Source organism: Mya arenaria, chromosome 3 (genome assembly GCF_026914265.1).
Source record: "Mya arenaria isolate MELC-2E11 chromosome 3, ASM2691426v1".
Lineage (NCBI taxonomy): Eukaryota > Metazoa > Mollusca > Bivalvia > Myida > Myidae > Mya > Mya arenaria.
Window position 1 is genome coordinate 25,254,648 of NC_069124.1, and position 11,146 is coordinate 25,265,793.

Sequence of the window (11,146 nt, forward strand, 5' to 3'; positions counted from 1 at the left end):
AATGCATCTGAAAACACTTATTTTATCATAAGTTGACTCTATGAAATTGAAATTGCAAAACACTAAAAACATTATTGTTTTAAACTATGTTTTATAGCCAATTAAACTCAGTGTCATACATAAATAGTTGGTGTGCAACGGGATTCACTGAAATGAAGTACATTGAATTTGATTTTATTTTGCATTTACAATTAAAAATCCATAACCTTGTTTTAAGGTGTAGAGCTGAACTTTCACAGATTGACACTTTTGCTATTTTTTAGTTTTTGTCTCCGACTGATCAGCTAATTTTGGTATCAATGCCATCAAATCAGTCAAATAAGATAACTCACAATAGAACAGATCTCAATGGTTTTGAAAACTGCCGAAAATTGAGTTTTTTTTAAAGCGTTTGAAACCCTGTCTCTGTCAATATTATCTGCAAGAGGACTCGGCAGTTCTTGACCAAATAACGCCATAATCCCATGCCTTTCATATAAGGCTAGAAAAAAACCCTTAAGTATACCTGTTATAATATCGCATAAAATGCTTAAGGAATCACCATAGTACAAAAGTGGATTTAACTGACTCAAATACAAAGCTTTCAAAAAGCATGTGGTTGTTCTCATCATTAACAAACGTTATATGTAACCCTTCAATCATATTTTATAAGAAGAAAGTTAAAAAGACATCCGAACATAAAGGAGCTGAAAGAATCGGGAAAATGCGAAAATGATTGACCCTACCTACTGTGGTGATTGTTTATATAACATTTTACAGGAAGTAAATCGAATTACTAGTACATGAAATATCTTTCTTACATGAAAATATCATCAAAACTCCACTGGACAATGTTAATTGGCTAGTCGGTAACATTATGGAGCACAGATAAATGAATTTATTATATGGCTACCGGTGGCTTAAGGGGATTTATCAGTGAAATAAAATTGATATATCACTGTTTGAAACAGTGAAAATATCAAATTAATAGTTTTCACTGTCTTTTGTTTGTTTCAGTGTAAGATCGCACTATATTCACCCGTGAACACCAAAAGTAAATATTTCACTCGTGGCTATACCACTCGTGAAATATAATTTTGGTGCTTGAATATATTGCGATCTTACACTGCTAAAAATTATCCTCTATAAAAACGGTAGATCAACAAATCAGTGAAGAAATATTATTTCGTTAATTTAAAAGCTAAAACCTTAAAGTGACACTCTTATTCAAAACCAATACATTAACATGTATAACAAACATCTATTTTGACAAATAAACATTTAACTAGTTACTAAAAAATGCATCTATGGAAAATATTAATTACTGATACAAGATATTGTATTTAATAGCAGAAAGCGCAAAAATATTAAATTATTGGTGAATGCTAAAAGATTTACTGTGGTTTACTATATTCTCATGAGGTAGAAATACCGTGTTTTATGCTCATTTCTTTCAAATAGAACTCGGTATCCTTCATAAAAAAACATTTTTTATGACATTTATTAATCCTTTTTGAAATATTAAAACAATATAATCAATTGTGGTAAATCTTATTTGGGAGTAAGAGTGCATTTTTAAGGCAAAAATGATACGTGTTACCGTGTTTTACTCACGTAAACGATGAAAAGGCAAATGTTGAAGCATTTTTATGAAACACATCACGAGTGCATACGGATATACTTTGGAGAACAATTTCCAAATTATAAAATATTTGCTTTTCAGATAGCAGGCTTGGTCAACCATGCGAAGACAACCCATGCGCCCCAGCTCAAAACTTAGTATGCAGTAATGAGCTTCCTGAACCGGAGGATTTTTGTGACCCCGTTTGCGTTTGTGCAGATGGCTTTGTTGGCAGCAACGGTCCTCTGTCCTGTTACTGGACACAGGCAAGTGGTGACGCCTCTTGTGTTGCGCGTAAGTTCTAGTAGACTTGTATATGTATTTATTGTTATTACAGATAATAAGTTACTGTTTGTGTATTACAAATAAAGCGAACATATGCTATCGGCCTCCACAACTAAACAAGGGTTAAAGCGTATTCAGTCGTCCGTGTCTTTCACTCCAGAAATGATATTCAATTATGATCTTAATTGGATCTAAGAATGATGTAGCTAATCGGATTGCGTGATATAATGAACCGATATATACAGTGAATGGAGTCAATGATGTATGACCATAGGATTGACTTAAGTTGCCTATTACATGTCTAACAAACATCAATTTGGACTGATAAACCTTTATCTACTTACTAAATAATGCATTTATGAAAAATATTAATTACTGATAACAAGATTGCAACAGTGTACATGTATTTAATAGCTGATCGCAGTTTTTCATATTAATCTTCGATAATTGGTGTTTAAAGGCTAAAAGCGTTACTAAAAATGATTTTTCGGCTGTTTTCAAAACAATTGAGATCTGTTCTTAAGTGAGTTATCTTTAAATACCGAATTAAAGTGATTGATGCCCAAATCAGCTAATTTTTAGACCAACAATGAAATGATAGTCAAAAATGTCAATCTGTGAGAGTGCAGCTTTAAAGCCCAAAACACTTCATTTGAGACTCTTAAAATCAAACAAATGAAAATGAAATATTTCTTAAGGCAATAAAAAGGTTTGGGGTAGGTCAAGGGTAGATAGGGAAACCTGGAACAAACAAAACATTTTAACCTTCTATACCCAGTGTGTGTATACAACCCGAAAACGTACGTCATATATGATACGTCGGAAGGCTGCAATTTGCTTTTTTTCATTATAAATCAAAGATAACTTTCCCTTTACTACACGATTTTAAATAAAACAAAGGGCAGTCTATGCCGCTTAAATAGCCCCGCATTCCTTGTGTTACCGAAGTTTGCTAAGATGATTAGTTTAATCCAACACTTCGACAAACCTGTTTCCAAAAAAGTGTTTTGACAATGCTCCGTCAGACGGCCGTATTGTGAAAAGGTTTGTCAACGTTTTTTAAGAAACTAAACCCTCAATCAAATTCTGGGCGGGGCTCCATAAGCAGCGTAGACTGCGCTATGTTCATTTATAATGGTGAAGAAATAGTGAAGTTATCTTTGTTTTAAGTCTTCATTAGAAGCAAATTATTGCCTTCCGACGTAGCATTTATGACGCAATTTATCACGTGGTATACACACACTGTTACCTGTCACTGTTATGTTCAAACAAATGTCTCAATTTGAATCAAATATGAAATATTTTTTCTCTTAATATGAAATGTGTGCGATAGTCTTCAAGTAACCACTTCGTGATAAGGATGTAACGATGTGTTATTGCATTTCAAAGATTAGTATGGAGATTATATCTGTGTTAAATAACTGTTGATCAACCACTATATTATTTGTGTATGGGTTGCAGTATTTAATAACACCAAATTGACGTTAACTATTATATGATATATAAAAGGGAGGTTATAAATGATATATTAAAGGGAGGTTATAAATGATATATAAAAGTGAGGTTATAAATGATATATAAAAGTGAGGTTATAAATGATATATTAAAGGGAGGTTATAAATGATATATAAAGGGAGGTTATAAATGATATATTAAAGGGAGGTTATAAATGATATATAAAAGGGAGGTTATAAATGATATATTAAAGGGAGGTTATAAATGATATATAAAAGGGAGGTTATAAATGATATATTAAAGGGAGGTTATCAATGATATATAAAAGGGAGGTTATCAATGATATATAAAAGTGAGGTTATCAATGATATATAAAAGTGAGGTCATAAATGATATATAAAAAGGGGTTATCAATGATATTTAAAAGGAAGGTTATAAAACAAATTGAACCTAGTATGATTATATAGATATTTCTTAAGGCAAAAAAAGGTTTAGGGTAGGGCAAGGGTAGATCGGGAAATCTGAAACAAACAAAACATTTTACCCTTCTATACCTGTCACTGTCGTGTTCAATCAAATGTCTCAATTTGAATCAAATTTAAAATATTTTTTCTCTTAAAATGTTTACTTTTTTATTTTTTTGTCTTGGAAAGAGGAAATTTTTGCGTTAATATCTGCAAACCAATGATTGCTGACAAAAATTCAGATCACAGATTGTCATATTTCCGTTCGAAATTAATGATTTATGGTACTAACGGTTTAAGAAAATTGCATAAAATATCAATTTTGGAACTAAAATATTAAAATCTGCGATCTAATTTTTTGTCAGCAGTCTTATATAACTGTTTTCCATGTATATATATCTATATATATAGCAATCTTATGCCTGGAAACCAGTGTTATGAGAAGGCTAACTAAAGATAAGATCGTAGTTCTTCATATTTATGGTCGTTAATTGATGTTTTGTGGCTATTCATATTTAAAGCGCCACAAACGCTTTAAGAAAATTGAAGTTTTCGCCCGTTTTTCGAACATTTTAGTGGTGTTCTAATGTGAGTTAGCTTATTTGACTGAAGTGAAGGCATTGCTACCAAAATCAGCTGATTCTGAGATAAAAAAAAATAAAAATAAAAAAATGTCAAAACTGTCAATATGTTAGAGTGGCGCTTAAAACATTGCTCGAACATTTAATTTAAAGCTCGTATCCCATTCACTAATGACAATTTGAATGTCCACGAATAGATATGGCACAACTTAAAATAAAATATAAAACTTTATGTACACGCTCTAGAATATTCTCATCTCTTCCGGGTTTTATGTTGCTCCAAAATTTTAAGGTTTTCTTTTCTTACATGTTCACGTTAAATAATGTTCTTTATAAATTGCATTATGCAATATTGTATAAATAATAATAGAAACACATTTTTATCTTTCAGAAAAAGCGGTTACTGAAGAATGCGATCCAAACATGCCGGACATATGTTCACCATCTGACACGACTATGTGTGTTGGAGTATGTATATGCAAATCGTCAGCCATGCTTGTTGGCGGCGAGTGTGTAGGTAAGGGATTTGTTAACTTGCTAGAGAGGATTTTCGATTAAACTATTAGTTTAAGCCTGGAATTATAGATATTCTGGTTTTCCCGAGCTTATCCTCCGGTACAAACAAAATTATACCGCTTTAATATACACACGATACTTCGGAAACAATAGAGTCATTGGACTGTTGCTTGAATTTCTCAAAGTTGCTCGAAAATTGTTTTTCTCCTTTTATTTGTACCGGTATGGGAAAACCCAGTTATGTGAATTCCGGGCTATATATATAATGATATAATATCGGCGATTGTTCCGAAAAGGTTGTTAGTCATATTAGATTTTTGGAGCAAAGTGTACAGACAGAATGTAACCCTGGTAAGAGCTACACTGGTTCTTTAACGTGCAGCAGTGTAAAACACTGAATCCCCATTTAACGTCATTCCCAAAAGACGATTAGTGCTGCGGCCGGGATTCGAACCTGCGATCCCTGGCCCCAATATCACGAAAATACTTCAGTCAAATCTCAATCTCATGTCATTTCCCCACATAACAGTATGACATTATTAAAAATACTTATTTTTTACTATTTTTAATAGCACATTCTCACATGCATTATGTTGATAAACGTTATTGTTCAATATTCTAAAAAAATCTACTGCACAAAATATACTTTAGTAAAACACAAAAATAATAAATTGGACTCAAGTACAATTTTTGCTCTCATTTTTTTTTCTATAAAATATTGATCAATTGTTTTAATCAACAAAATGAATGAGAGAATACGATTTTAAAAATGGTAAAACATTTACAATTTTGAATCATATGATGCTGTAATTTGATAAAAAAAAGAGTTGAGACTGAGATTGAGATTTGACTTTTCAAGAGTATTTTCGTGATATTGGAGTCAGGATTGACAGTCAAGTGTGTAACCACTAGATCACGGACCCGCCACTTCCGGGAGCGGCAGGCTTATAAAACAGGGTTTATAATTGTTGAATTATGACGTTTGTATGAGCCCCAAATATTACAATGGTGGTAAATGTAACAATTGGTGACAAATGTACCTCATTTTGTGACAAATGTAACACTTAGTGACAAATGTAACACTTAGTGACAAATGTAACTCATTTTGTGACAAATGTAACACTTAGTGACAAATGTAACACTTAGTAACAAATGTAACTCATTTTGTGACAAATGTAACACTTTGTGGCAAATGTATCAATCGTCTTAAAATTGTTACAAGTTCTTTGGTGACAAATGTACCAAACGTATGTTGCGGCATTTGTTACACCTCAGTTTGTCTGTTGCTATTGTAACACCCCATGTCGCAAATGTAACACCGAAATATCATCATATTAAAGCAATGTAACTCGTGTTTTGGTGACATATTTTGCAATCTTTTTAAAGGCAAATCTAGGAGTTCTAAATAAAACATTTATTCGGTCACTGTTGGAATATGCAGCTGTGGTGTGGGACTATCTTACGCAAGCTTGGATTGTTTGTAAAATATGTTTTCAGTTTAATATTTGCATGTTGTTCATTAATACATCAAACCCATTATTGAAGTGACAAAATCAATACATACAAAAAAGAAAAAAAAAAGCGTTGTTTCATTTGTCACCATGCATGTGTTACATTTGCACAATTGTTACAGTTTGGGTGCCGCCAACCGGCGTCCACATTCGCCCAGCGGCGCACCTGTCGCTAAATGTGTGCATTCATATTGTGGCTTGCAAAACTCTTTGCGCAAGCCTCAGAATTACGACCAACGCTTAAAGTTTATAATGAGTTCTCTGGAAAAACATCGCCATCGTAATGGTTAAGACTAAATCCGCAGTATTTAGCAAAGTTTTGAAATATGATTGATGCTTTGATGGAAAATTCGTATCACCATTGAAAACTGAATTCATATTTCGCTAGGTTACTCAAAAACACTTAAAAAATTATGTTTATGTTTTATTGTGTGTGTTTGTGTGTTTTTACATCAGGGTCTATGGTGGAATATGGTGATCCATGCGAATGTGAAAAGGGATGCATGATGGACGAAGAGCAATGTGGCCAAGACAATACATGCGAGTGTAGCCCTGGCAACGAATTTGGTGATCCCCTATGTGATCCAGTTGGTAAGTTGTTCTACGGCGCACATGTTTTGTTTTGGTCTTTGAATATGGTTTGGAATACATCCTACATTTAAACCTATGAAATTGCCGATAGGCAATCATTGAGTACTAGACTTAGGGCGTTTTTGTTGATACCAAACCAGTTTCAGTTATGGTGTCAATGGTTTCAGCAGTTTCGAACTCGGTTTTGATAGTTTGGCTTGAAGTAACAAATGCATGGTTTTGTGTACAGTTTAAACAACATGGTGGAGCTACTGCATGTAGCCATTATTTCTAGTTATAAATCCCGAAATTGATGTTTTATGCCGTTAACCGTTAGTAACGGTTTAAGCCACACAACATTAGTATTGAAATGGAAATATGAAATCTGCGATCTGATCTTTTGTCAGCAGTCTTTCATCACTTCTTAGCAAATATTTACGACAAAAATTTGCTAATTCCAAGACAAAAAAAAAAAGTTGGAAAAACGAACTCTGTGCAGCTTTAAGTAATAGTAAGGTGACGTGAAGTAAATTCTTAATGAATAAGAATGGGCGGAGTGAGCGTACTATATGAGCCGCATGGCGCGATTTAGGGCCTTCGGATATAATGATTACAAATGAAATAATCATTAATAAAAAATGCCAAAAATACGTTGTTTTTTCTATGCATATCAATTTCTTCAAAACTTCTTTCTTTTAAATGTTTATCATTGGTGCATCATTTTTTCGACGATTTATGACCATTGGTTTACTCATGTTTCCATAGCAACCATGGATTTGGTTCCGACATATTTTGACTGCATTAATAGTCTGTGTTTAAACGGCCAAATGTATTAAAAATACAAAAATGATTCATCATTTTTATCTTAATTTATGATACTTAAAGGTTATGCGTTAACAAAATAATTTAAATCATAATCTAGTTGTAGTATTGATATGTTAATTTTGCACATCATTTGAATAATGTGCTTTCGTAACGACGTCATGTGCATGTATTCAAAATGCGCAATACATAGCGCAATACATAGTCTCATTTGTAAACACGTATCTTACGCAATTCAAGTGATATGATCGTGAGAATTTCAGATTTTTTTTCCTGAAATATCATTTAGTTCAAATACTTTAAAACATTATAATAGCAATTATATGACCGAAGGCCGAAAATCGCGCGATGCGGCTCATATATATATATATATATATATATATATATATATATATATATATATATATATATATATATATATATATATATATATATAAATTAATAAAACTCGAGATTATTTATTGAAAATTTCTTTATTATTCCTATCTTAACATTATCAAAGGACTGAAGGGCCAAATTTAACTTCCAAAGCTATGTGATGGATATCTGTGAATATCAAACATTCAACTGCTATGTGATTTGCAATTACCTCGTTTTAAAGCTGCACTTTTACAGATTTACCGTTTTTCCAACTGTTTTTATTTTTTGTCTTGGAATTAGCCAATTTTTGCGTAAATATCTGCAAACCAGTGATGAAAGACTGTCGACAAAAGATCAGATCGCAGATTTTCATATTTCCATTTCAAATTTAATGATTTATGGCTCAAACCGATACTAACGGTTTAAGAAAAATGCATAAAACATCAATTTTGGAGAGGAAATATGAAAATCTGCGATCTGATCTTTTGTCATCAGTCTTTTATCACTGGTCGTTCCAAGACAAAAAAAAATAAAGAAGTTGTCAAAACGTTCAATCTGTGAGAGTGCAGCTTTAAACATAAATGCCTTTAAAACATGCAATTTAATTTTACTTTTATATGTACTGATAGTAGTTTACTATTTATTATATTAAAATATATCTCTTTTACATCTGTTATTTTTCTGGATAAAATATTACTTATATTTGTTTTAAAAGCTGCATTCTCACAGATTGACAGTTTTGACTTTTATATTAATATTTTTGTCTCAGAATCAGCTGATTTTGGCATCAATGCCTTCGATTCAGTCATATAAGATAACTCACAGTAGAATAGATTTCAATTGTTCTGAAAACTGCCGAAAAACTCATTTTCTTAAAGCGTTGGTAATGCTTTTAGCCATAAAACTTAAATTTTCGAACGTAAATATGAAAAACTGCGATCTAATATTTTGTCAGCAGTCTTATTACGCTGGTTTCCAGACATTTTCGCAAAAGGTGACTCATTCAAAGATAATTTTTTTTGTCAAAACCATAAATCTGTGAGAGTGCAGCTTTAATACAAATATCTTGGGTATGTGTATGGTTGTATTTATTTATTTAGCTTAATAGTCTTCCTATTTGAATATACCAACGTGGGTAAAATATGTACCAAAGTTGTGATTTGTTACATAATCTTATTTTGATTTTCCTCATTTAATACTAATGCTTTCGTTTACTTATTCTGAGTTTTACTAATCAATGATTTATCGTATAATCTATTTTGACTCGTTATAGTATCCATATTGTTCTATTGTATAGCTCAGCTTATGGAACCCTGCTCACCTGATACTGCTGGAGATTATTCACGATGTATCGGATTTTCGGACGCTCTTAGGAGAAGTTTTTGTAATAATGGGGTGTGTCAGTGTGACGAAGATGCAGGCTGGGTAATGCAAGCCAACCCAGGTGAAACCCCTTCTTGCGAATGTCCTGATGGAGCAACATGCGTAGCTGCCCAAGATCCGACACCGCCGTAAAGGGTCGATTTGGCACGACACTTTTAAATAGTAAGAACATTACCAGGGCCTTCCAAACATGCGGGTGCTCGATAGGTATCCCTCTGTCTGTCTGTTCGTCCACCGTTTAATGTGTTTTTCTCAATAACTTTAAAACTGTTTAAGATGTCAACTTCAAACTTTTTTATTTTTGCTAACAGTACCATCACGCACCTTCATGACACGTCATGTAACTTTAATATCGTCAGGATTATGGCTCTTAGTAAAAAAACACTTACTTTTCACAGAACTTGGAAAGCCTGCAAAGGATGAATATAAATATGAAAATGTGAACGAGTGTGTAGAACACGAACTAATAGTCAGAAACACGTTGTTACCAAATTACCTCCCTTCCACAGGTGCTCGTCACATGGCCTGTATACAGTAATATATTTTTTTTGGTAAAACTTTTCGTTGTTGCGGTATTTCTACTTTCACTTCGAATCACTCTCTTGCAATTTTGACCTTGACCGCGCACTCGGCTATGCCTTAAATGCAAGAAGCGTGTTCATTGGACGGCTACCATCGACTTTCCTGGTTTAAATGACGTAACTGGAAAAGCATTTAAATGTTGTCCAAAGTGAAAGTAGAAATACCGCAACAAAAAACGTTCGATTTGGATAAATACGCGTCTTACTCAACGAGTTTTCAACGGTATGAATGATATTTCAAGCTTCTCTCTGTAATGCATGCGCAAAGTTTGCATGTCAGTCTGTATTTAACGTGTTTTTTTGTGTGTTTTTTTGAGGGGGGGGGGGGGGGGGAATCCGTTGTTTTTCAACCTCACGGTTCTTTCGTAATGGCAAATTTCAGTTTCTGGTCGGTGCATTTTGTTTGAATATGCCGTTAAGGTAAATCTAACTAGCATAAAAGTTATATTTTTCTTGTAGATGGGAATCTTACCTTATCAGAACAGTAAAATTATTAGATTATCTAAATTATTTTAGGAACTATGCTCTATTGATTAGGTCCGTTTGGAATTGATGAATTTTTGCACATGTTCACCTTATATATATATATATAATTCATGAAACATTGTGGAATATTTTTTTAAAATGACATATATTCACTATCTTGACAAAAAAAAATAGTAATAATAAAAAAATAATATTAAAAGTAAAAAATGATATTACTGTATCCAGGCCATGTGACGAGCACCTGTGCTTCCTTCATTAGAAAAGAACGCTTCAATTGAGAACAATATATTGAAAAGGGTGAATGGAAATTAAAAAAAAATGCACTACATGTTAGACTTGTGCACATGACAATAACAATATTTTTGTGGGCCACTGTTTATTTATTGTCACATATAAAATAAAGTGTTTTAGCAAATGAATTTACTTTTCTTTGGAAAAAATATGGATGGAATAAAATGAAACTAGAATCATCAATAGATGTCAGTATTTCAGTGTGATATATCCAAGTGGTAAAAATCGTCTCTTTTATATG

The 11,146-nt window shown here is 32.7% G+C and overlaps 1 protein-coding gene across 2 annotated transcripts in view; it reads left to right on the top strand.

The window, feature by feature from the left end:
• LOC128228158 (protein draper-like) overlaps positions 1 to 11,146 on the top strand; it is a 35,043-nt gene that overhangs the window by 22,151 nt on the left and 1,746 nt on the right. For both annotated transcript variants that reach the window (XM_052939311.1, XM_052939313.1), the window contains exons 14-17: positions 1,703 to 1,894; positions 4,777 to 4,902; positions 6,869 to 7,003; positions 9,462 to 9,709. In XM_052939311.1, the coding sequence (XP_052795271.1) occupies positions 1,703 to 1,894; positions 4,777 to 4,902; positions 6,869 to 7,003; positions 9,462 to 9,679 (671 nt within the window). In that variant the 3' untranslated portion in view covers positions 9,680 to 9,709. The remainder of the gene's footprint in view (positions 1 to 1,702; positions 1,895 to 4,776; positions 4,903 to 6,868; positions 7,004 to 9,461; positions 9,710 to 11,146) is intronic.